This window comes from Dendrobates tinctorius, unplaced genomic scaffold (assembly GCF_039654945.1).
Source record: "Dendrobates tinctorius isolate UK_male_01 unplaced genomic scaffold, ASM3965494v1 ptg000003l, whole genome shotgun sequence".
Lineage (NCBI taxonomy): Eukaryota > Metazoa > Chordata > Amphibia > Anura > Dendrobatidae > Dendrobates > Dendrobates tinctorius.
Genome location: NW_027361671.1, coordinates 49,352,223 through 49,379,703, shown reverse-complemented (window position 1 = coordinate 49,379,703; position 27,481 = coordinate 49,352,223). Strand labels below are relative to the sequence as shown.

Here is a 27,481-nt window from a genome sequence, read left to right as displayed (position 1 = left end):
TGGACGGGATAGTACGTCGGGCGCGATCAGCGGCGCCCACGTGGTGAGCGCCGCTGATCGCGGCCGGGTGTCAGCTGATTATCACAGCTGACACCCGGCACAATGTGTCAGGGGCGGTCACGGACCAAACATGATCGCGGTGTACCGGGAGTTAAAGGGAAGCATCGGCAGGGAGGGGGCTCCCTCCGTGCTTCTCTGAGCCCCCCACGGCAGCGCAATGTGCAGCGCTGCTGCGGGGGACTCCTTTCCTCCAGGCCCCCGAATCCAAGATGGCGACGGGGGCCTTCGGGGGCCTGAGGAAGCTGGCTTCCTCAGTGCCTGCAAAGCGCAGGCATGAGGAAGCCTTCTGCAGTGCCTGTGTAAGATCGCTGATCTGTCACAGTGATCTGTGATGTGACAGATCAGCGATCTGTCACAGGACAGTGATGTCCCACCTGGGACTATTTAATAAAATAAAAAAAGTGTAAAAATAATTTAAAAAAAATCGCCAAATAAATTAGAAAAAAAAAAAAAATATTCCCCCAATAAATCCATTTTTTGGAAATAATAATAATAAAAAAAACAAAAAAAGTACACATATTAGGTATCGCCGCGTCCGTAACGACCCGCCCTAATAATAGTTTTCATTGCATAAAACCGACAAAAACATAAAAAAACGACCTAAATGAGGTATCGCTGTAACCGTACTGACCCGAAGAATAAAACCGCTTTATCAATTTTACCGCACGCGGAACGGTGAAAACGCACCCCCCCAAAAGAAATTCATGAAACGCTGGTTTTTCTTCATTCTGCGTCCCAAAAATCGGAATAAAAAGCGATCAAAAAATTTCACGTGCCCGAAAATGGTACCAATAAAAACGTCAACTCGTCCCGCAAAAAATAAGACCTCACATGACCCGGTGGGTCAAAATACGGAAAAATTATAGCTCTCAATATGTGGTGATGCAAAAACTATTTTTACAATAAAAAGCGTCTTTTAGCGTGCGACAGCTGCCAAAAATAAAAACCGCCATAAATAGTAAATCAAACCCCCCGTTATCACCCCCTTAGTTAGGGAAAAATAATAAAATAAAAAAAATGTATTTATTTCCATTTTTCCATTAGGGTTAGGGCTAGGGTTAGGGCTAGGGGTGTGTTGGGGTAGGGTTAGGGCTAGGGTTAGGGTAGGGTTAGGGCTAGGGCTAGGGTTAGGGTTAGGGTTAGGGCTAGGGTTAGGGCTAGGGTTAGGGTTAGGGCTAGTGGCATGTTGGGGCTCGGGTTGGAGTTAGAATTGGGGGTTTCCACTGTTTGGGCACATCAGAGGCTCTCCAAATGCAACATGGCGTCTGATCTCAATTCCAGCCAATTCTGAGTTGAAAAAGTCAAATGGTGCTCCTTCCCTTCCAAGCTCTGCCATGCGCCCAAACAGTGTTTTACCCCCACATGTAGGGTATCAGCCTACTCAGGACAAATTGCAAAACAATTTTTGGGGTCCAATTTCTCCTGTTACCCTTAGGAAAATAAAAAATTGGGGGCAAAAATATCATTTTTGTGGAAAAAAATGATTTTTTTATTTTCACGTCCGAGTGTTATAAACTTCTGTGAACCACTTGGGGGTTCAAAGTGCTCACCACACATCTAGATAAGTTCCGTGGGGGGTCTAGTGTCCAAAATGGGGTCACTTGTGGGGAGTTTCAATAGTTTAGGTACATCAGGGGCTCTCCAAACGCACATGACACCCGCAGACCATTCCATCAAAGTCTGCATTCCAAAACGTCACTACTTCCCTTCCGAGCCCCGACGTGTGCCCATACAGTAGTTTTCTCCCACATATGGGGTATCAGCATACTCAGGACAAATTGGACAACAACTTTTGGGGTCCAATTTCTCCTGGTACCCTTGGGAAAATAAAAAATGGTGACTAAAAGATCATGTTTGTGGAAAAAATACGAATTTTTTATTTTCACGCCCGGGCGTTATAAACTTCTGTGAAGCACTGGGGGGTTCAAAGTGCTCACCACACATCTAGATAAGTTCCTTGGGGGGTCTAGTTTACAAAATGGTGTCATTTGTGGGGGGTTTCCACTGTTTATGTACATTAGGGGCTCTCCAAAGGCAACATGACACCCGCAGACCATTCCATCAAAGTCTGCATTCCAAAACGTCACTACTTCCCTTCCGAGCCCCGACGTGTGCCCATACAGTAGTTTTCTCCCACATATGGGGTATCAGCATACTCAGGACAAATTGGACAACAACTTTTGGGGTCCAATTTCTCCTGGTACCCTTGGGAAAATAAAAAAATGGTGACTAAAAGATCATGTTTGTGGAAAAAATACGAATTTTTTATTTTCACGCCCGGGCGTTATAAACTTCTGTGAAGCACTGGGGGGGTCAAAGTGCTCACCACACATCTAGATAAGTTCCTTAGGGGGTCTAGTTTCCAAAATGGTGTCATTTGTGGGGGGTTTCCACTGTTTTGGTACATCAGGAGTTTTCCAAACGCGACATGGTGTCCGATCTCAATTCCAGCCAAAAACGTCAAATGGCGCTGCTTCCCTTCCGAGCTCTGCCATGCACCCAAATAGTGGTTTACCCCCACATGTGGGGTATCAGCGTACTCAGGACAAATTGCACAATAACTTTTAGGGTCCTGTTACCCTCGGAAAAATAAGAATTGAGGGTGAAAAGATCATTTTTGTGGAAAAAATATGATTTTTTAATTGTATGGCTTTATGTTATAAACTTCTGTGAAGCCCATGGGGGTTCAAAGTTCTCACCACACATCTAGATAAGTTCCTTAGGGGGTCTAGTTTCCAAAATGGTGTCATTTGTGGGGGGTTTCCACTGTTTTGGTACATCAGGGGTTTTCCAAACGCGACATGGTGTCCGATCTCAATTCCAGCCAAAAACGTCAAATGGCGCTGCTTCCCTTCCGAGCTCTGCCATGCGCCCAAATAGTGGTTTACCCCCACATGTGGGGTATCAGCGTACTCAGGACAAATTGCACAATAACTTTTAGGGTCCTGTTACCCTTGGGAAAATAAAAATTGGGGTGAAAAGATCATTTTTGTGGAAAAAATATGATTTTTTAATTGTACCGCTGTACGTTATAAACTTTTGTAAAGCCCTTGTGGGTTCAAAGTTCTCACCACATATCTAGATAAGTTCCTTGGGGGGTCTAGTTTCCAAAATGGGGTCACTTGTAGGGGGTTTCCACTGTTTAGGTACATCAGGGACACTCCAAACGTGACATGGCGTCCAATCTGAATTCCAGCCAATTTTGCATTGAAAAAGTCAAACGGCGCTCCTTCCATTCTGAGCTCTGCCATGCGCCGAAACAGTCGTTCCCCCCCACATATCAGGTATCTGCGTACTCAGGACAAATTGCACAATAACTTTTGCAGTCCAATTTCTCCTGTTACCCTTGGTAAAATAAAAAAAATTGAACCTGAATTATTTTTTTTATGAAAAAAAGTTAGATGTTCATTTTTTTTTAAATATTCAAAAAAATTCCTGTGACGCACCTAAAGGGTTAATAAACTTCTTGAATGTGGTTTTGAGCACCTTAAGGGGTGCAGTTTTTAGAATGGTGTCACTTTTGGGTATTTTCTATCATATAGACCCCTCAAAGTGGCTTCAAATGTGATGTGGTCCTAAAAATAAAATGGTGTTGTAAAAATGAGAAATCGCTGGTCAACTTTTAACCCTTATAACTTCCTAACAAAAAAAAATTTTGGTTCCAAAATTGTGCTGATGTAAAGTAAACATGTGGGAAATGTTAGTTATCAAGTTTTTTGTGTGCCGTATCTCTGTGATTTAAGGGCATAAAAATTCAAATTTGGAAAATTGCGAAATTTTCACCAAATTTCTGTTTTTTTCACAAATATACACAAGTTATATGAATGAAATTTTACCACTAACACGAGAAAACATTGTCAGAATCACCAGGATCCATGGAAGCGTTTCAGAGTTATTACCTCATAAAGGGACAGTGGTCAGAATTGTTAAAATTGGCCCGGTCATGAACGTGCAAACCACCCTTGGATGCCCCCTTGTCCCCGTCACAGGTCTAAGAGTTAAAAGATCATTAGAAAGGTTTTTGTACTGTCCCCGCATATATTTAATATTTTCAAAATTTTCGCCAAATTTCCGTTTTTCTCACAAATAAACGCAAGTTATTTTAATGAAATTTTACCACTAACATGAAGTACAATATGTCACGAGAAAACAATGTCAGAATCACCGGGATCCATGGAAGCGTTCCAGAGTTATGACCTCATAAAGGTACAGTGGTCAGAATTGTAAAAATTGGCCCGGTCATGAACGTGCAAACCACCCTTGGGGGTGAAGGGGTTAATATGACCAGTGGTGGTCCAACACCCTGCCAATCAGCCTTTCTCGGATGCTTCAGCAAAGCTTCTAGTGACGTGAATGAGAGCTGAGCTGTAGTGCTCAAGAATGGCCACTAGAGTGTATGGCACTGTGGTGTTCTGGCACCGCCCGTTGTGATGACTGATTGCTGGGGATGCCGGATGTCAGACGTCAACAGATCTGATACTGATGACCTGTCCTAAGTCTATATCCTCAATATATCCACATTTTATCGTAGAATCCCTTAAACTTGGCTAGTCGTAAACTATTCTTTAATCAGTTTAGAATTCTTATTTTTGATGTAATTCATTATTGAAATACTTTATTTGGCTAAAACGTAAAGGAGAAAATTCAATACTAAAGTTTATGCAAGACACGATGTTTTTGGCCATTTCTCCTGGACTATGTAAATTATGCATAAGCAACTATCCACAGGATTAGTGATTAATATACGATTGGTGGGAAATCTTCTGCCCAGTGTGTATGGAGCAGGAGTGGGACTGTATAACCACCGCGCCATTCACCATCTATGAGAGCAATGGTCACACATGCACGCTACTGCTCCCATAGAAGTGAAATTCACACTGGGGACATCAGCGCCTAGTACTTAGGTCATTGGCCAGATGATAGATGTTGCTGGGGATAACCCCTTTAACAGTAAAAACACTTATATTAGATTGTATCTTTATATATTGTGGATGCAGTGACTTTTTTCTATGTGAACCAACTTTGCATCAGGACCCAGGGGATTGTATGGCATGAAGCAGTCGTATAACTAGTGTCCAATGGGTTGAGGTACAGAATTTGGACCTAGGCTCCCACTTGCATGTTGTTCAGATGTATGGGCCCTTGTAGCATTCCATATGCTATAAAGGTATGCATGTTCACCCCCCCATGTAATAATGTCCTTCATCCTGGCTCCTTCCAGTAATAATGCCCTTGTCCTGGCCCTATCCAGTAATAATTCCCCCCTTCCTGACCCCTTCCAGTAATAATACCCCCATCCTGGGCCCCTTCAAGTAATAATGCCCTTGTCCTGGCCCTATCCAGTAATAATTCCCCCCTTCCTGACCCCTTCCAGTAATAATACCCCCATCCTGGGCCCCTTCAAGTAATAATGCCCTTGTCCTGGCCCTATCCAGTAATAATTCCCCCCTTCCTGACCCCTTCCAGTAATAATACCCCCATCCTGGGCCCCTTCCATTACTAATGCTCCCCGTCCTGGGCCCTACCAGTAATAATTCACCTCTCCCTGGGCCGCATGCTGTAACAATGCCCTCTATCCTGGTAATGCCCCTCCTAGTATATTCCCCATTATGTAATAGTGTCCCCCTTCTGGGCCCTTTGTTTAATAATGCCATAATAATGTCCTCCATTCTGGGAAGCTCCTAGTAGCAAGTACTCCCTGAGCATAGTATACACTATTTATCTGAGTAATATATAGAACTTGTACATTTTTTAAATAATTTAATCTCAAAAATTTTCTTTCTTTTCTACGTAATTCACTTCTAGTATGGAGCACATTAGCACAAGGAGTACATGGAGACATCCGCTTGCTGTTTACATGAATCATCATGCCCAGCGTTCCTTGAGATAATTTTCGCTCACCCCCCCCCCCCCCCCCCCGGCTGTACTGCCAGTTCATGCTTCTCTGCACAAACTATGCCTGGCATGCAATATGACTTTCCTTAGAAGGCAAACTCTTACCAGTATTACCTGTTAGTGAGGACAAAGAATGGCTTACAGGTGCGTCTGCAGCCAGCCCAGACTAATGACTTGGGGCAGAATACTTAGAAACATCATTGTTGTGCCTTTGGTCATTATCAGCCATTGAATGAAAGTTAAATAGTAACGAATTTGTACTGGAATAGCGGGACGTTGTGTTATTTTTCATTCCCCTTGTTTTTACTTTTATGAAACTTTAAAATGAGCATATCTTTAATTTATTACATTTATCTAAATCTGTAAATTACAAAATGTAAGCTGTATTTATTTAATTTTGGTGAGGTTGTCCAGGCCTGAATCCTCACAACGCGTAGTGTGCGCGCGCTCAGGATTCTCTGGTAACGGGTGGGCGAGTGGCTCCAGCTATGCGATTTGAATACAAGAAGTCACATGCCGACTAGACTTGTGCAGCAAGTGAATTGAGAGAGGCCGTATATGTCTAGTTGGAATGTGGCGAGAAGTATGCATATTACATGCTTGCTGTCACATAACTGCCTGTGGACACGTGTTATCTGAGAACTTTACGTTCTGGTTATAATTCTTTAGTACATTCAAGGTGTTTTTTCTGCAGCAGTCTTGATCTCTCTTTCACTTGCATAGAGTCTATTTAGTGGAAGTTTTGTATGCAGCCTGCAGAAAAAAGTTGAGAGAAAGTATAGTTTGTAATACAGATAAATTCCAGGATGTTAATATTTCACCCCATTGATCTTGTATAGTGTCGCTGTCCGCTAGCTGGAAATTATTTTGTCAAATTAATTTTTACATATTATGCCGGTGATTGATACAAGATTGTTACGAGCTTTTTACTGTGATCTTCCAGTTTATTATTTCAGCTCTGATTTCATGTAACACCATTTTATCTCACTAACTGCCCTGAGTTAATGAATATTAATTGCTTACATTTCACATGTACATTATTATTTGCGGTAATGGGTTTTGTGGCTTCATACTGCCTCCGCAGGAAACGGGAGAAGCAGTAATCACATTTGCATTAATTTATCAGTGGAATGAGACATCAGTTCATATTCCTGGTTTGGATATAATAATTTCTAGTTATCTCATAAGTAATACTGAGTATCCAAACTACATCACTAAAGTACAACGGATGCTTAAAGTATATACTAAGTGCAGTAGCTCAGTGGTTAGCACTGGTAGAACAGTGGGGCAGACTGGATCATGCATTACAGTTGCACATCCCCTCGTGAGAAGCTAGTGAGAAAGGTCTCGCGCAGCCAACACTGACGTCAGTGAGTCTTCCAGAGTTCATCGATTATGAACACGGGTAGCTGCACTGAAGTCAGTGCTGTGCGCTAAAGTGTATTTCTCACGCTCCGTTCAGTGTCTTCTGGATTCATGCCGGAGCAGTCTCATTATGCCACTGCTCAGCCATGAAATTCAGAAGTAGCAGAGGTGGATCGAATCATGGGACATATGGATTATCATCGAACAAGTGAGGAATATGTTTTTTTTGTTTGTTTTTAATGTTTGTAAATAAGTGGGTAAAAGAGGATGGGGAGTTTTATTTAAAATAAATTACTTCATTCTGGTAGTGTATTTACTAAAACAATGACTATGGGGTTAGTAATGGGGGCATCTTATAGATGCCTCTCTATTATTAACCTCTGGTTTTGTTGTCAGCTGACATTACAGAGCTGACATCAACCCCAGACCTATTACCCACTTGCCACCGCACCAGGGCAAGTGAGAAGAGCCAAGGCTAAGTGCCAGAATTGGATGCACCATTACTGGGGTGGCTGAGGGCTAATGTATTAATCTGGGAGGGGGCACACATCTGTCTATTTAGCCTTTGCTGGTTGAGTATAGGAGAGACAACTAGTCATTTTTTTTGGGGGGGTCTCCCCTATGATAAGCAGTAAAGGCTGCGCAAACAGCTGTGAGCTGTTATTAATAGACTGGGAAGCTTTAGGTCTATTGGACCGTTCCCAGAATATTAACATCAGCCCACAGCCGTCGACTTTACCTCCGCTTATTATGAAAATTACGTGGGACTCCATGCCATTTCTTTTTTTAATTTACTTTTAAGGTGTAAGTTTACCGCAGGTCGGAGACACTGTTCCCACACAAATGACAGTGTGGCAAACACCTGATGTTCGGGCCCCCCATTCATTTGAATGGCGTTTTGGTTCGGGTACTGTTCAAGTACCCTACCCTAACCTAACTTTTTTATATGTCCAGCCGAAGCCGCCGGACAAGAGCATCCATGGGTTCACCCATGACTATTCATAACACATTAGTGATATTGCACCTTATCACTATGTTTTAAGTGGATCTTCATTATTGACCAATGGATTTCAATGTTCGAATTTAATCTGGAGAGGGTCCATTTTTCTTGCTTTACATACCATGATACGATGGACAGTGCCGAGGTTGTGGGCTTCTGTTTTCCTATGTGTAGGATGGGTGAGCTGGTTCCTATACTTCTATATTGATTTTCCCATGAATTAACACTACTAAGAGATTGCAAGCTCTCATAATGGACAGGGATTGATCTAGCTTGTGTTTGTGTGTGTATATGTATATATATGTTTGTATATGTATGTATGTGTGTATATATATATATATATATATATATATATATATATATATACAGCTTTGGCAAAAATTGAGACCGCTGCACAGTTTTCTAAAATTCAGCTTCTCTACATGTCTGACAGCCATTCCATTCCAGTGTCAGTTGAATTCCAACCAGAGGACACCTCGTTCTACTTAATGTGCTTTTGATTAGGTGATCACTTGAACCAAATCTTATTTAACGAAGGAAAGTATAAAAAAAAAACCTGCTGTGGTGTTCACAATCCTCTTGCAATAGGACAAGCTGGATGTCAAAACAAGTGCTAGTAATATCCCAAAACTAATAGGAATGAAAAAATAACTTTTAACCATGCCAGAGGAGTTGAAAAGAAAAGTCTTGAGTGAGGAAAAGAAGGGCTCAATTCTGGCTTTATTAGCAGAGGGATACAAAAAGAAGGGCTCAATTCTGGCTTTATTAGTAGAGGGATACAGTGAGCATCATGTTGCCTCCATCCTTAAAATTTCAAAGACGGCAGTCCATTACAACAAGGTCAAGTAATAGACATTGGTGACAACAAAACTACAGATCGGCAGAGGGCGAAAACGACTCTCCACTGACCGGGATGACTGTCATCTTATTCGAATGTCACCCAGCAACCGCAGGATGACATCAAGTGACCTACAAATGGAATGGCAAATGACAGCTGGGGTGAAGTGCATTGCAAGAACAGTTCGTAACAGGCTGCTAGACGCAGGGCTCAAGTCATGTAAAGGTAGAAAAAAGCCTTTCATCAATGAGAGCCAGGCTGAGGTTTGCTAAAGACCATAAGGATTGGACCATAGAGGACTGGAGTAATCTTCTCTGATGAGTCTAATTTTTAACTTTGCCCAACACCTGGTCTAATGGTTAGACGGAGACCTGGAGAAGCGTACAAGCCACAGTGTCTTGCACCCACTGTGAAATTCGGTGATGAACTGGGGATGCTTCAGCAAGGCTAGAATTGGGCAGGTTAATCTTTGCAAAAAGTACATACAGGAAAGATGTATATCTTTGTACCGTGTTAGCCAGTAGATAGAAAAATATTCAGAATTGAGTCTCCTCAGTGGTTGATACCTTTTAATGGCTAACTGAAAAGATGGTAACACATTGCAAGCTTTCGAGACTACTCAGGTCTCTTCTTCAGGCTAGACTAATACAAAATCTGAAGAGTCACATATTTATGCACAATACAACACAGAAAAAATGCAATGGATAAGACAAGTGACGTGAAGCAGAACTATCAATATAGGAGAGGGAGAAACATAAATATTGGACCAGTACATAGATAAGGAGTCTGGATGTTTTATAGTCCTCTGATTGGGGTCTCCTAATGTGTTGTGATGCCCCCACCAGGTCTTGAAAGCAAATTCCTTAATTGATGTAAAAAGATATAAATCCATGCGACACTTTCATTCCAGCACTGAAAGTGTCAAAGGTCGTCATAAATTTATACTCCCAAACACGTCTCTCTCTCTGAGATGTGAAGTTACCTTTCAATACCAGTAATTTCATATCCATGTTGCTGTGATGAGGCTTACAAAAATGTTTTGCCACAGGTAGATCCATTCTTTTTTCTCTTATTGTGTGACGATGAGCATTCATCCTTGTTCTAAGCTTTTGCCCTGTCTCCCCCACATACAGACCCCCAGTTGGGCATTTAGTACAAATAATTAAGTACATTAGATGTAATGCAGCTGAAAGTACCAGGGATCTTGTAGTCCTGATGTGAGTTGGGGATCTTTATCTTGTCCGTGGTCATTATAAATGGACAAGTTTTACATTTTTTCTGGTTGCAAGGAAAGGTTCCTGCAGCTGTTGGAGAGGACAGGGAGCTTCTGACAATGATGCTTCTTAAATTTGGGGGCTGCCTAAAACACAGCAGTGGGGGGTCTGGAAAAATGGATTGTAATTGGGCATCTTTTTGTAGTAAAGGTTGTAATTTCCGTGCAGCTCCCCTTAGCACTTCCAGATTTGGATTGTAGGTGACTACTGGAGGCACCCAGTTATTTTTTTCTTTAGCTTTGTAATGTAGCAGGTGGTTCCTTGACATTCTGGTGGCTCTTGTAATTTGGTTTTCAATTGTTCTTGGATGGTAGCCCTGATTCAAAAAGGTCTTTTTGAGGCGACCAAGGTGTTTGTCTCTATCCATGGGGTTGGAACATATACGATTGTATCTGATGGCTTGGCTATAGATAATAGAGTTCTTTATGTGTTTTGGATGGAAACTGTCCCATTTAAGGTATGATGGACGGTCGATTGGCTTTTGATACAGGGATGTCTCTATTCCATTGTTTTTTAGCTTAATGATGGTGTCCAAAAAGTTAATCTCAGTGCTGGAGTAATTGAGTGTTAAATTGATGTCATTAAAAGGTATCAACCACTGAGGACTCTCAATTCTGAATATTTTGCAAAGTACATATGAATCAAGGCGCATACAAGGTTATCCTGGAAAAACAGTTGATTCCTTCTTCTCAGGCAATGTTCCCCAACTCTGAGGACTGTTTTTTTCCAGCTGGACAATACACCAGGCCACACAGCTAGGTCAATCGTGTGGATGAAGGACCACCACATCAAATCCCTGTCATGGCCAGCCCAATCTCCAGACCTGAACCCCATTGAAAAGCTCTGGAATGTAATCAAGAGGAAGATGGATTGTCACAAGCCATCAAACAAAGAAGAACTGCTTAATGTTTGTACCAGGAGTGGCAAAAGGTCACCCAAAAGCAGTGTGCAAAACTGGTGGAAAGCATGCCAAGAAGCATGAACACTGTGATTAAAAATCATGGTTATTCCACAAAATATTGATTTCTAACTCTTCCTGAGTTAAAACATTAGTATTGTTGTTTATAAATGATTATGAACTTGTTTTCTTAGAATTATTTGAGGTCTGCAAGCACTGCATTTTTTTGTTATTTTGACCATTTCTCATTTTCTGAAAATTAAATACAAAATTTAGTGCTTGGAAATTTGAAGACATATTGTCAGTAGTTATAGAATAAAAGAGCAATTTACATTTTACTCAAAAATATACCTATAAAGAGAAAAATCAGACAAACTGAACATTTTGCAGTGGTCTCTTAATTTTTGCCAGAGCATATCCAGCAGGCACACTTTGGGGCACCACACCCTAAGGAATTCAAAGTTTTTCTGACTAACACAGTACCACAATAATAATTTATTGTACATCACTACTGTGAAATAAAATGTATCTTCCACACTTCTCCATTCCTCCACAGTAAAATCTAGTATGTTTGCCACACATAAACCTTATCATGAGGCTTGACAACAGATGACTGGAGAAGAGAAAGGCTAATCTTAAGGCCCTTTTACATTTAGCGATGCACCAGCGATCCGACCCGGTCAGGATCGCTGGTGCATCGCTAAATGATCGCTAGTGAGCTTCCAGGAAGATCTCACAGCGATGCAGCAGCGACGCAGTGGACGATACTTACCTTTCACACACAGCGATCCTGACGTCTTCCCGCCCACGTCCAGCGTCGCTCGTCTCACACAGCAGGAAGCCCAGCAGGAAGCAGACGACGAGAAATGGAGCTGCCCGATCTCGCGCGATCAGCGACGGACAGCGGGGGAGCCAGTCGGAGGTAAGTATCACACATAGCGATATCGCTATAACGTCACAAAATCAGTGACGCTTTAGCGATATTGCTAGCGATATCGCTATGTGTAAAACCCCCTTTAGTGTTTAAGTAAATCAGATTTCCTCAAGGGCCCCTCCAGTTTTGAAAAGCCTAGGACACGGGCGCTTTCCCAAATTGTGCGTGCACTGTTTAATGAAGTATGTATTAGGAACTTAACGTTATCAGGAGGCCATATCTAGCTTGGAAATCCTCAAAAGTAAGCAATGCGGAGGTATCTGAGAAAATATGAAAGGCAAATTTGACACCATACCTCACCCTGAGGACTTCAACATGCAAAGAATATAAATGTGGAAGGTAAGGATTAAACCAAGCTACTATCTTTAGAGGGATTGGAGCTGATGAGACTGCATTATATATCTATGGAGTAGATTAGTTAACCCTTCATAAAAACCTATCAATGCTCCTGCTAGTGCACTGGCGGCATTGCTCATGTCAATATCTATCCAGCAATGGGCATACACTAACTGAGCGATCAGGAAGTTCAATAGTAAGTTAGGAGTCACCAGGCCTCCGTGATGTTTCGGCGCTTTTAAACTAGATAAACTTATTCACCTGCCAGTAAAAGGTGCGCACCAAATTTTCCAAGAGGTGAAATGTTCCTCTAATAATTGTAACCGGGGAGGAATTAAATAAATATAAGAATTTGGACAAATACACCATTTTAAAGAGATGTATATACCTAATAAGCGTTAGAGGGAAATGTTGTTTGGCCTTGAGCTGCCTATCTGTCTCTGCTTTTAGAGGATCAACGTTTAATGCATTAAATGGTTCTACTTTTAGAGAAACAATAATCCCCATATACATACAATTATCAGCCACTGATACACAAACATCTTGAGTCTGGCTCAGACTATATGAATGCGATAGAAGGAAGGAAATGATTTCTGCCAACCTTTCAGCCCTAAAATGACCCAAATTCATCGACCAACCTTGGGAGGGAAGTCAGAGAAGGACACATGTCTGCCAGATATACTAAAGAGACTTTTTCATTAAGGACCCTCAGATTAAACACTCAATATCCCGAACCTGCCGAATATCCAGGGCCAATGGCTCGATAGCCACTGCGAACAGCATAGACAGGGGTGCCCCTGTTTAGGCCCTCATTGCAAAAGAAAAGGTTGTGACACCTCCAAGTTAGTTCGCATTCTTACTCTAGGAGAATCATATAATGGTTTAACCCAAGTGCAAAAATTGAGAACAAAATTGTGGTGCGACAGTAGTGAATGCAAATATTGCCATTTAAGAGTCAAAGACTTTACATATAGAAGGGCAGCTGCTATATTTAAGAATAACCGTTGAATATTAATAGCTGTCGCTCTATCCAGCTTGGTCAGGATGTATTAATGATGACATAACCCGACTCAATCTTAAAGCAAGAATTTTAGCTAGAATTTTAATGTGTTTAAGTAATTAAATTACTTTGCAGCATTTTTTTTTGTCACCTGCCTACAAGTTTTGCACAGTACTGTATATGGAGTGCGGAGAAAAACTAAGTACACCCTGGTTATATGGTAATTTCCAAACAATTTGGAATCCTTCATTATACAGTGACAAAGATTATTCACAAGTGGAAAACATTCAAGACAGTTGCCAATCTCTCCAGCTGAACAAACTGCAAGACTTCTGGAATAATGTCCGTTGGACAGACCAGAGCAAATTGAAGATTTTTGAAAATAATTCCCTGTGCCATGTTTGTTGAAAAATAAATTCCACATATCAGTAGAAACCTCTCATAAAGTGGTGGAGGCATGGTGATTTGATCTTGTTTTGCCGCACGACCTGGACACCTTTCAGTCTTTAAGTTGACCATGAACTCTTCCGCAAACAAAAGTTTTCAGCTAAAGCTTGGCTGAAACTGAGTCATGCAACAGGACAACGATCTCAAGGACACCAGGAAATCTACATCCGACTGGCTGAAAAAGAAAAGATATTGCGGTGACCCGAAGTCCAGCCTTCAGCTCAATTGAATTGCTGTAACAGTGAATGCATAAACAAATGCCCACAAACCTCGATGAATTTGTTCACTATCCTGACTCGGTTACTTATTTTGTCATAAAGGATTTGGGATAATGTCACTATAGGTCCCCCACTATAAATTTTCTGCCAAGTTTTATGATGGCACCAGCTCTGTTGTAATAGTGATCACTTCCTCTTCAGATTCCTCTGCTCCCTTACTACATTTCCCACCATTCCTTGTGTTGGGCTGCAAGCCAGCAGTGAGCACAGACCTTTAGCTCTACCTGATCTCCTTCCCCATCCTTCCTTCACACAGGCCCAGCACCATCTCCTGTATAGGACACTGCAGAGAATAGAACGAATGCAAAAAGCACCATTACTCTAGCCCTGAAAATAAAGATTCTGCCTATTCTTCCTCACTGACTGATGGGATGGATCAATGGGGAGAATTCTGAATGTGTTCACATTATAAAGGGAATACATCAGGGTATATATACATTAGACAGGGTATACGCAAATATATGTAGATGTGTATACACACTGCTGTATAAATACAGATACAGGAGAGAGCTGGGTCTGCAGAAGGAGCTAGCATTCATAGAATCCGAGAGAGCTCTGCTGAATTCAGCCCCACCTACCCGCTCGGCAAGTCCGCCCACCCATCAGTTTCCAGATCCCGAAACTGAGGGATGATATGACTGGACATCAAAGGAAGCAGAAGATTTTCAGCCAGAGGTCAAGTGGCCAGAAGAGCAGCTCATGTTACAGCAGGATTTGGCAAAGTATTTAGTTAAGTGCTTATCTGTGGTAGTTAGTTTACATGAGAGGGATATGTAAATTAGTGGCCATCCCCTTTTAGCAATTCTATGAAGAAGTACATCTCATACTGACAAGCGGAATAATGTAATGAATGTGAGAATATTTAGAACTTGGGGTCCTCAGTGGTTGATACCTTTTAATGGCTAACTGAAAAGATGGTAACACATTGCAAGCTTTCGAGACTACTCAGGTCTCTTCATCAGGCATATAGACTAATACAACATCTGAAGAATCAAATATTTATACACAAGACAGCAAAGAAATTCTTCAGATGTTGTATTAGTCTAGCCTGATGAAGAGACCTGAGTAGTCTGGAAAGCTTGCAATGTGTTACCATCTTTTCAGTTAGCCATTAACCCCTTCATGACCCAGCCTATTTTGACCTTAATGACCTGGCCATTTTTTGCAATTTTGACCAGTGTCCCTTTATGAGGTAATAACTCAGGAACGCTTCAACGGATCCTAGCGATTCTGAGATTGTTTTTTCGTGACATATTGGGATTCATGTTAGTGGTAAATTTAGATCGATAATTTTTGCGTTTATTTGTGAAAAAATCAGAAATTTGGCGAAAATTTTGCAATTTTCAAATTTTGAATTTTTATTCTGTTAAACTAGAGAGTTATGTGACACAAAATAGTTACTAAATAACATTTCCCACATGTCTACTTTACATCAGCACAATTTTGGAAGCAAAATATTTTTTTGTTAGGAAGTTATAAGGGTTAAAAGTTGACCAGTGATTTCTCATTTTCACAACAAAATTTACAAAACCATTTTTTTTAGGGACCACCTCACATTTGAAGTCACTTTGAGGGGTCTATATGGCAGAAAATACCCAAAAGTGACACCATTCTAAAAACTGCACCCCTCAAGCTACTCAAAACTACATTCAAGAAGATTATTAACCCTTTAGGTGTTTCACAGGAACTAAAGCAACATGGAAGGAAAAAAAAGGACATTTTAATTTTTCCAACAAAAATTTTCTTTCAGCATCAATTTTTTCATTTTCACATGGGCAACAGGATGAAATGGATCCTAATATTTGTTGGGCAATTTCCCCTGAGTACACCGATACCTCATATGTGGTCATAAACCACTGTTTGGGTGCACGGCAGGGCCCGGAAGGGAAGGAGCGCCATTTGACTTTTTGAATGGAAAATTAGCTCCAATCGTTATCGGACACCATGTCGCGTTTGGAGAGCCCCTGTGTGCCTAAACATTGGAGCTCCCCCACAAGTGACACCATTTTGGAAACTAGACCCCTTAAGGAACTTATCTAGATGTGTAGTGAGCACTTTGAACCCCCAAGTGCTTCACAAAAGTTTATAACATAGAGCAGTGAAAATAAAAAAATCATTTTTTTTCCTCAAAAATGATTTTTTAGCACGCTATTTTTTATTTTCACAAGGGTAACAGGAGAAATTGGACCAAAAAAGTTGTTGTCCAGATTGTCCTGAGTATGCTGGTACCCCATATGTGGGGGGGGCCACTGTTTGGGTGCACGGCAGGGCGCAGAAGGGAATGAGCGCCATTTGACTTTTTGAAATGAAAATTAGCTCCAATCGTTAGCGGACACCATGTCTTGTTTGGAGAGCCCCTGTGTGTCTAAATTTTGGAGTTCCCCCTCAAATGACCCCATTTTGGAAACTAGACCCCCCTAAGGAACTTATCTAGATGCATAGTGAGCACTTTGAACCCCCAGGTGATTCACAGAAGTTTATAATGCAGAGCAGTGAAAATAAAAAATCTTTTTTTTTCCTAAAAAAAATTTTTTTATTTGGCAATTTTTTATTTTCACAAGGGTACTAGGATAAATTGGACCCCAAAAGTTGTTGTCCAGTTTGTCCTGAGTACGCTGGTACCCCATATGTGGGGGGAAACCACTGTTTGGGCACACGTTGGGGCTCAGCAGGGAAGTAGTGACATTTTGAAATGCTGACTTTGATGGAATGGTCTGCGGGCGTCATGTTACATTTGCTGAGCCCCTGTGTGCCTAAACAGTAGAAACCCCCCACAAGTGACCCCATTTTGGAAACTAGACCCCCCAAGGAACTTATCTAGATGTGTGGTGAGCACCTTGAACCCCCAAGTGCTTCACAGAAGTTTATAATGCAGAGCCGTGAAAATAAAAAATCATTTTTTTTCCCTAAAAAAAAATGAATTTTAGCACGCAATTTTTTTTTTACACAAGGGTAACAGGAGAAATTGGACCCCAAAAGTTGTTGTCCAGTTTGTCCTGAGTACGCTGATACCCCATATGTGGGGGATGACCACTGTATGGGCACACGTCAGGGCTCGGAAGGGAAGTAGTGACGTTTTGGTATGCAGACTTTGATGGAATGGTCTGCGGGCATCATGTTACATTTGCAGAGCCCTTGATGTACCTAAACTGTGGAAACCCCCCACAAGTGACCCCATTTTGGAAACTAGACCCCCCAAGGAACTTATCTAGATGTGTGGTGAGCACCTTGAACCCCGAAGTGCTTCACAGAAGATTGTAACGCAGAGCCATGAAAATAAAAAATCTTTTTTTTTTCCTCAAAAAATGAATTTTTAGCTCGCAATTTTTTATTTTCACAAGGGTAACAGGAGAAATTGGACCCCAAAAGTTGTTGTCCAGTTTGTCCTGAGTACGCTGATACCCCATATGTGGGGAGGGACCATTGTTTGGGCACACGTCAGGGCTCGGAATGGAAGTAGTGACGTTTTGAAATGCAGACTTTGATGGAATAGTCTGCGGTCGTCATTACGTTTGCAGAGCCCCTGATGTGCCTAAACAGTGGAAACCCCCCACAAGTGACCCCATTTTGGAAACTAGACCTTCCAAGGAACGTATGTAAGATGTGTTGTGAGCACTTTGAACCCCCAAGTGCTTCACAGAAGTTTATAATGCAGAGACGTGAAAATGAAAAAATCATTTTTTTCCACAAAAATAATTTTTTAGCCCCCAATTTTTTATTTTCCCAAGGGTAACACGAGAAATTAGTCCCCAAAAGTTGTTGTGCAATTTTTCCTGAGTACGCTGATACCTCATATGTTGGGGTGAACCACTGTTTGGGCACACGTCAGGGCTTGGAAGGGAGGGAGCACCGTTTGACTTTTTGAACGCAAAATTGGCTGGAATCAATGGTTGCACCATGTCGCGTTTGGCGACCCCCTGATATGCCTAAACAGTGGAAACCCCTCAATTCTAACTCAAACCCTAACCCCAACACACCCCTAACCACAGCCCTAACCCTAACACATCCCTAACCACAAGCCTAACCCTAATTCCAACGCTAACCCTAATTCCAACCCTAACCCTAATTCTAACCCTAATTCCAACCCTAACCCTAATTCCAACCCTAACCCTAATTCAACCCTAACCCTCTTTCCAACCCTAACCCTCTTTCCAATCCTAACCCTAACCCTCTTTCCAACCCTAACCCTCTTTCCAACCCTAACCCTCTTTCCAACCCTAACCCTTTCCAACTCTAACCCTCTTTTCAACCCTAACCCTAATGGAAAAATAAAAATAAAAATATTTTCTTTATTTTATTAGTTGTGCCTACCTATGGGGGTGATAATCGGGGGGTTTATTTACTTTTTCTTTCATTTTGATCACTGTGAGAGTGATCAAAATGAAAGAATGGAATCTGCAGCCGGCAGATTCGGGCGGGCGCACTGCGCATGCGCCCGCCATTTTCTAAGATGGCGGCGCCCATGAACCGGACCCGCCGGACACCGGGAGCGACAGGGGGACTTAGAAGGTGCCGGGGGAGGTGAGAGGGGGTGAGGGGGTTATCGGAATCTGGCGGGGAGCAGAGGGAATGGGAGGGGGGCAGATGATGACAGCGGCGGCAGATCGCCGCTGTCATTCAGTTGCGGGGGGGGGGCGATCGCAGGTGGGGGGGGTGGAATCGGTGTCTCCAGCCATGTCCGATGCTACAGCAGAATCGGCCATGGCTGGATTGTAATATTTCATCATTTTTCATTGATGAAATATTACTATCGCTCTGATTGGCTGTTTCACTTTTAACAGCCAATCAGAGCGATCGTAGCCACGTGGGGGCGAAGCCACGCCCCCTGTGGCAAAGAACAAAGCCCCCTGTATCTGCGGGTTGGGTGACCTTTCAGTGACCTAGGTCACCCGACCCGCAGGGGGGCTTTAAAGTCATGACGCCACATAGGCGTCATGGGTCGTTCTGGCACGGCTTTTCATGACGCCTACGTGGCGTCAAAGGTCGTGAAGGGGTTAAAAGGTATCGACCACTGAGGATTCTCAATTCTAAATATTCTTCTATCTACTGGCTAACACAGTACAAAGATATATATCTTTCCTGTATTGTAATGAATGTAGGCATATGACACTTGCTGCGAAGTTCTAGCCCAATGTACGGGAGAGCTTTGCATGCAGGCAAAAATACTGATTTAAGCAAGTTGGGCACACATACGAGCAACCACATATTAGTTTTTTGGTTGTTTAGCTTTAATAATTGTATTGTCACAGCAGAATGTTTTGGGTTTATTTACATTTCTGCTCTGAATTAATTCTTCTATGTCTGGATATGGTTCCGTCTTATCTCTGTATAATGATTTTGTGTATTCTTTGTGCCCCCTCTACTCTCCCTGACAAAGCCGAGAACCGAGTGGCTGTGATACATAACGTGCCACATGCACATTCATATGAAAACACAGCTAACACTTTTCCTTTAAAGCCTCACAGTGGTATTCTTGATAATCTTCCTTTCATGAGGTGTTTTATCTGTAAAAATACATAAATAAGCACTTGAAAAAAAAGAAAAATGCACATTTACATGTGGGATTCAGGTGCTTAGCTCTAGCTGTTTGTCAGAAATTCAAAGCACGGCGAGAGATATTTGTTAATTACCCGTGCAATCTCTACAGAACATATTTTTCAGTGAAATCCTTTTGATGAAAGTGTAATTTTCTCTAATTAAAGATTTGTTTTATTTAATTGCTTATAGAAGGCCAACATATTGCCCCCCTTTATCGGAAATTGCCTGTTACTAGAAAAAACCTGTAGCACATGAAGCGGATGAGCGGATTTAAATAGACGTATTGTAATCTTTTATTTATAGCAATAGTACATTAATCAAAATACTACAATATATTCCATCTAAAAGGCTATATTTTGCTCTAATGCATAAAATAATGCAGATATACTTGATAAAATATTTCTACCATTTCAAGTATGCAGGCCCTTTGCAGAACTATGCTTGCCAGGCTGAGATAAATATGCTACAAAACTAGTAAAATTGTAAAAGAAACTAAAAGAAAAAGGAATAACAGGTTTACATGTCTGTTAAGTTAAAGCTGATCTGTAATGTCTTCTATCTTACCCCATTTTTGGGCAGCATATTATACAGGGCTCTACAGTTGTGTTCAAAATAATAGCAGTCCAATGTGACTAACCAGATTAATCACTGTTTTTAGCATAAATTATATTATATTACCACATGTCAAACAATTTACCAGTTCGTGCAGTAGATTCTAAGAAAACCAACAGACTGCATGTTTTTGAGTCTGTGTATTAGAATAATTATTTGTGAGTGTGTTCAAAATAATAGCAGTATGGAGATCAATTAGTGAGGTCAATCATTCTGTGAAGAAACAGGTGTGAATCAGCTGGAAAAAACAGGAACGTTCCGGTTACTAAAAATGCTTACTTTTATTTCACAATTAAAAATATAGTACATCGGCTTTCTCCTCACAAGCAGTTAGATGTGCTGTGGAGCACTACATCATCAGCTACGCGTTTCGATCCTGAACGGATCTTTATCACAGTGCTGTGATAAATATCCATTCGGGATCGAAACGCGTAGTTGATGTAGTGCTCCACAGCACATCTATCAGCTTATGAGGAGAAAGCCGATGTACTATATTTTTAATTGTGAAATAAAAGTAAGCATTTTTAGTAGCTGGAACGTTCCTGTTTTATCTGTCTACAATCAACATTCGTTGGGTCCAGACGAAGTTCCGTGCTGCGGCTGTGGTTGGTAAGCTGGCTAGGACTTCTTATATAGCCCATTTTTTTCTATTTGTGGTGAATCAGCTGGCCCTTATTTAAGGGTGAAACCAGGGCATGTTGTACTTGCATTTCTCCTTGAAAGCTTGAGAAATATGGGTCGTTAGAGACATTGTTCGGAAGAACAGCGAACTTTGATTAAAAAGTTGATTGGAGAGGGTAAAACTTATAAAGCAGTGCAGACAATGATAAGCTGTTCAGCTGAAATGATCTCCAATACTTTAAAATGGAAAGCCAAACCAGAGAAATGTGGACGAAAATGGAAGACTACCATTCGAATGGATGGAAGAATAGCCAGAATGGCAAAGGCTCAGTCAATGATCAGGGCCAGGATGATCAAAGACAGTCGCAAGTTACCTGTGAGGACTGTGACAGATAGAAGATGCCTGTGTGAATCTAATTGTTTAGCAAGAAGTCCCCACAAAGTCCCACTGTTTAAAAAAAAAAAGAAAAAGATTTGTACTGAAGCGGATACAATTTTCCAAAGAACACATCAACTGGCCTAAAGAGAAATAGAAAAACATTATGTAGACTGATGAAAGTAAAATTGTTCTTTTTGAGTCCAAGACAGTTCATCAGATGACCTCCAAACTCTGCATTCAAGTGACAGTACACTCTGAAGATCGTGAAGCATGGTGGTGCAAGCATCATGATATAGGCATTTTTCTCTTACTATGGAGCCGGACCTATTTACCGTACACCAGGGATTATAGACCAGTTTGCTTATATTAAAATACTTGAAAAGGTCATGTTGCCTTACATTGAAGAGGATTTTCCCTTGAAATAGGTGTTTCAACAAATTAACGACCCTAAACACACCACTAAATGAGCAAAATCTTGGTTCCAGACCAACAAAATGGAGGTTACGGAGTGACCAAACCAATCCCTGGACCTTAATCCGATAGAACACTTGTGAGATGACATTAAAAATGTCATTAGTGAATCAAAGCCAACAAACGCCAAAAAAATGTGGGATGTAGACCAAGTACCCTGGGCTGGAATAACAGGTGACAGGTGCTAGAAGTTGGTTGACTTTACGCAACATAGATGTGAAGCAGTTCTAAAAAACTGTGGGAATACAACTAAATATTAAATTAGTGATTCACAGGAATGCTAAATCCACCAAAAAAAGTACATATTGTGAGTTTGTAAAGAGAAATGTAGGCATTGCTATTTTTTATAACAGCCCAATGTTCATTTTTTGCTACTTTCTGTAAAGTATTTGAAAATTATATACATTTCTCTTCATGTTTTGTACTACAAAACAGTGTGCAATGTTGCAAATGCATAGAAATAAAAACTAGTATAAAGAATTTGTGATTAACTCATGTTTTTAACACACTGCTATTATTTTGAACACTACAATATCTTCACTGTATGGGGAAAAGTATTGAAACACATCTCTTAATCACTAAAATTAGGTTTTTCATGCATAAAACCAGCCCTCGCCCTGCAGTCTGCCCTTACAGACATTGTGCAAGAATGGGTCATTCTAAATAGCTCAATGAATTCAAGTGTGGCCTGTTGAAAGAAGTCAGTTTGTAAAATTTGTTCCCTAAGGCCGGGGTCACACACGTGAGAAACTCGCACGATTCTTGTGCGAGTCTCTCACATGAACACCCAGCACTGCATAGAAATACATGCTGCCGGTATGCTCCAAGTGTCTGCAGCAGTGCCGGGTGTTCATGCGAGAGACTCGTGAATCGAGAATCGTGCTAGTTTCTCGCATGTATGACCTCGGCCTAATAAACAGTCAACAATCAGCTGGGAGTGGTTTTCTTAAAAAGTGGAAGTGTTTAGGAACCATAGTGGCAGATTATGTAAAGTTACAGAATGGTGTCGCAGAGTGCTAAGGCACAAAAGTCATAAAAGTCACCCACTGTCCGCTGACAGAGTTCCAAAAGTCTTATGGCCATAACTGATAATTGACTCTGGAATAGTGGAAATGTGATCTATGTAGTGATTGCACTTCTCTATCTGACCGTATAATGTGCAAGTCTATGTTTGACAAATGTCAGGAGGTCATTGCCTGCCTGACTGCATTGTGCCATCTGTAAAGCTTGGTGGTGAGAGATAACGCTATGGGGTGTTCTTTGTGGATTATCTTAGGTCCCTTAGATCCAATAAAGGAAAATCTTAATGCTTTACCATAACACTTTGGAAAGAAACTGAAAATGGACCAAAAAGTGCACATAGGGCGTTCTTTAGATGCAGTGTTTACACACTGGATTTAGTTGTGAGAAGTACAACTCTTATAAAGACTCAGTAAAATATCCAGCCGCTGCTGCTTCCGCTGGTTGGATGATCCAACGTGGATCAGAATTAGATCGGAATTGCAAATAATTCTGCGCTGCTGGTAAAAATAAAGAATTCTGAAATCCTTGGTGTTCAGAGATTGTTATGAATGGGTCACCGAGGAGGAAAGCGCAAAAGGCTGTGCCACCAGAACACCAGAGAGATTGGTCACTCAGCGGATTGCAGACCCCTGATCTTAACAACACAACTAGCAGTAGCCGTGGAGCGTTCCTACGATGCCCTAGATGCTTCGTCACAGCCAGAGGACTAACTAAGCCTAAAGACAGAAAGGTGAAATCTATACTGCCCCGGAGCAGATCCCCAAAGGAGTAGACAGCCCCCAAACATATATTGTCGGTGAGACAAGATGAAACACAGACACAGACAGAAAATAGACTGAGCAAATGATGGGGCCCACACTGACTAGATAGGACAGGACAGAAAAGGCACTGTCTGCAATCACGCAAAAACCCTAAAAATTCCAGCACGACTGAAGCACAAAAATACTGAGGTTAGCACAACCTCGCCCCCACTATATCAGCACACAGGTGTGAACTGGTAACTAGCAACAGGCTAATACAGCAGGGGACTGAGCAAACAAACACAAGATGCAAAAATACAGGGCAGGAACCAGCATCCCCAGGGGGAGCCAGCTGACTCCTGACAGCAAGGCAAAATCAGATGCAAAGGATTTGGCAAATGACACTTAGCTGGAAAATGCAGGATCAGGCAGGAGACAGATATCCTCACTGTGCACAGACAGGAGTATCACCGGCAGCCACTGAGAGAAGCTTGCTCGCTTAAGTACTCCCAGTCACTACCTCCACTTCTCCACTTATCCTCTGCAGCTGTTGGATTAACATCCTGTTGACCAGCTCCACTACCAGCAGTATCCACCAGAGGGAGCCTTGCCACAAAAGTCGGATTAAGAGATGTCACAACAGATTATATATGGTTTATGCTCGACGTATTTCAGAGTCGTGCCAACTTCTTCCTCAGAAAACCACATAATAGTGTCTCCTGAGGAAGCGGTCGGAACGACTTTGAAACACGTTGAGAATAAACCGCATACTCTGTGAACACCAAGGATCTTGGAATTTCTCCTTCACCATAACACTTTAATATTTTGAACCATTGAGTGCTTCCAGCTTTGATGTAACAGTTTGGGGAAGGCCCTTTTCTATTTCAGGATGACTGTACACAAAGCAAGATCCTTAACAGCATGGGTGAGTGAACTTGATGGGGAAGACCTTCACCTTGACACAGAGCAATGATCTCCACCCTAGTCAACAACTTTGGAATGAATAAGAACAGAAACTTCAGTCTAAGCCTTTCGTCCAATATCTGTGGCTGACCTGTCGAATTGCACAGGCGCAATCCAAAATCTTATAGAAATTACAATTTATCAAAATTAATATATATTTGCACTTTATCTGTTTTTTTTCCTTTAAATAATATTTTTTTTTTTTTTTTTCGCATTTCAGTGCTGGAAATATGCCAGACTGCTATAATTCCTTCATATTGTATGTCAGAATGAAAGAATTATATTATATGTTTAAATCTTAAATTCATAAATAAATAATATATATATATATATATATATATATATATATATATATATATATATGAAAAGTAAAACCAAAGACGAAACTAAACCTAAATCTATGGATTCATGTACGCGGCCTTGTTTTGTACTTTCCTGTAATAAGGCACCTGCAGAATTGCATGAAGCTTACAAGAAACAAATTGTGACTTGCTTTATCGGAAGCGGCATGTACAAACCTTTTTTCATTCTAGGAGCGTTGGATAAATTAACCCTATAATCTCACACCCTAGTGAGAATTGTGATGGTGCATGGATCCTATATGGCTCTGTAGTACGGGGCCATGATCCTGGCTGCCATCATGTAGCTTTTGCGTCGTGTGACGAGATATAAATGTAATGTATGCTGGAACACATCCAGGGAAAAAGAAAATATTTGGTTATGCAGGCGAAGAACAGTTCTCGTGTACATTGCTAATGCTGCTGATGTTTTTGTTAGCAGCTCTTGTAGGTGTAATGGGGTCAGAGCACCCATCATTCTAGTTATTTCAGCAGACACCTGTGTATATTGTCAGCGTTGAGCTTGGATCCTCGCCATCTGACATCATTATGTGTTTGAGTTGGCAGAGGTTGTATCTTTTTATTTTTGAAGTAGGAATGCCAATCAAACCTCATCAGAATTGTACAGAAATGTTGCAGGAACCAACAGATAAATCAATGATTTAAGAGTTATTTTATTAGCAGCATAAAACTGTCTGGCTTCTCATTGTTTCTTTCTATTCTTTTTTTCAGTGTTCTGAAACCTCATTTTTTTTTGAAACCCGGAACAAAGTGGCCTGTAAGCATCTGTGGAAATGTTGTGTGGAGCACCACACGTTTTTCAGGTTTGTATGTAAGCGTTGTTCACACAGTGTGTGTCATCGATGGAGCAATTGGAAATATACAATATATAAAGTGTTTGCAAGTTAGAATCCAAACACATGATGTAGTTGGGGTTGCAGAGGCAGTCAGTGTTTTTTATGATACAGACCCCTTTGGAGAGAATTTTTTTTACTTAAAGAGAACCTGTCACATCTTTTTTTTAGCAACTAAACTGTCCTCAGTGTGTTGTTAGTGGTGCAATGTGCATCACCAAAACGTTTTCAATCAAAACGGCTCCGTAATCATCTCCAAAAATCACTTTGCATATACAGTGGGTACAGAACGTATTCAGACCCCTTTAAGTTTTTCACTTTGTTTCATTGCATCCATTTGGTTAATTAAAAAAAGTTAATTTTTTTCTCATTAATGTACACTCTGCACCCCATCTTTACTGAAAAAACTCAGAAATGTAGAATTTTTGGCAAATTGATTAAAAAAGAAAAACTGAAATATCACATGGTCATAAGTATTCAGGCCCTTTGCTCAGACACTCATATTTAAGTCACATGCTGTCCATTTCCTTGTGATTCTCCTTGAGATGGTTCTACTCCTTCATTGGAGTCCAGCTCTGTTTAATTAAACTGATAGGACTTAATTTGTAAAGCACACACCTGTCAAGACCTCACAGTGCATGCCAGACCAAATGAGAATCATGAGGTCAAAGGAACTGTCCAAGGAGCTCAGAGACAGAATTGTGGCAAGGCACAGATCTGGCCAAGGTTACAAAAGAATTTCTGCAGTATTCAAGGTTCCTAAGAGCACAGTGGCCTCCATAATCTTTAAATAGAAAAAGTTTGGGACCTCCAGAAGTCTTCCTACTCCTGGCCGTCCAGCCCAACTGAGTAATTGTGGGAGAGGTAAAGAAGATGGGAGAAAGTTCCACAAAGTCAACTATCACTTCAACCCTCCATCAGACGGGCCTTTATGGCAGAGTTGCCTGACGGAAGCCTCTCCTCAGTACAAGACATATGAAAGCCCGCATAGAGTTGGCTAAAAAACACATGAAGGACTCCCAGACTATGAGAAATAAGATTCTCTGGTCTGATGAGACAAAGATAAAACTTTTTGGTGATACGGTAATTCTAAGTGGTATGTGTACAGAAAATCAGGCACTGCTCATCACCTGCCCAATACAATCCCAACAGTGAAACATGGTGGTGGCAGCATCATGCTATTGGGGGTGTTTTTCAGCTGCAGAGACAGGACGACTGGTTGCAATTGAAGGAAACATGAATGCAGCCAAGTACAGAGATATCCTGGATGAAAACTTCTTCCAGAGTGCTCTGGACCTCAGACTTGGCCGACGGTTCACTTTCCAACAAGGCAATGACCCTAAAGGTACTGTCACACTTAGCGATTCACCAGCGATCCCGACAAGCGATATGACCTGGTCAGGATCGCTGGTGCATCGCTAAGTGGTCGATAGTGAGCTGCCACACAGGCAAATCTCACCAGCGACATCGCAGGGGTCGGGGGTCGCTACTTACCTGTCAGACGAGGTGATCCTGACGTCCTCCCGCCTGCGTCCACGCGTCGCTCGTCTCCACAGCAGGAAGCTGACGACGAGAAACGGTCCAGGACGTTCTCGCGCGATCAGCGATATCAAGCGG

At 41.5% G+C, this 27,481-nt stretch overlaps 1 protein-coding gene across 4 annotated transcripts in view; it reads left to right on the top strand.

Annotated features, from left to right (window-relative positions):
• EPB41L4A (erythrocyte membrane protein band 4.1 like 4A) overlaps positions 1-27,481 on the top strand; it is a 591,957-nt gene that overhangs the window by 450,720 nt on the left and 113,756 nt on the right. For all 4 annotated transcript variants that reach the window (XM_073550667.1, XM_073550634.1, XM_073550632.1 and 1 more), the window contains one exon: positions 25,743-25,834. In XM_073550667.1, the coding sequence (XP_073406768.1) occupies positions 25,743-25,834 (92 nt within the window). The remainder of the gene's footprint in view (positions 1-25,742; positions 25,835-27,481) is intronic.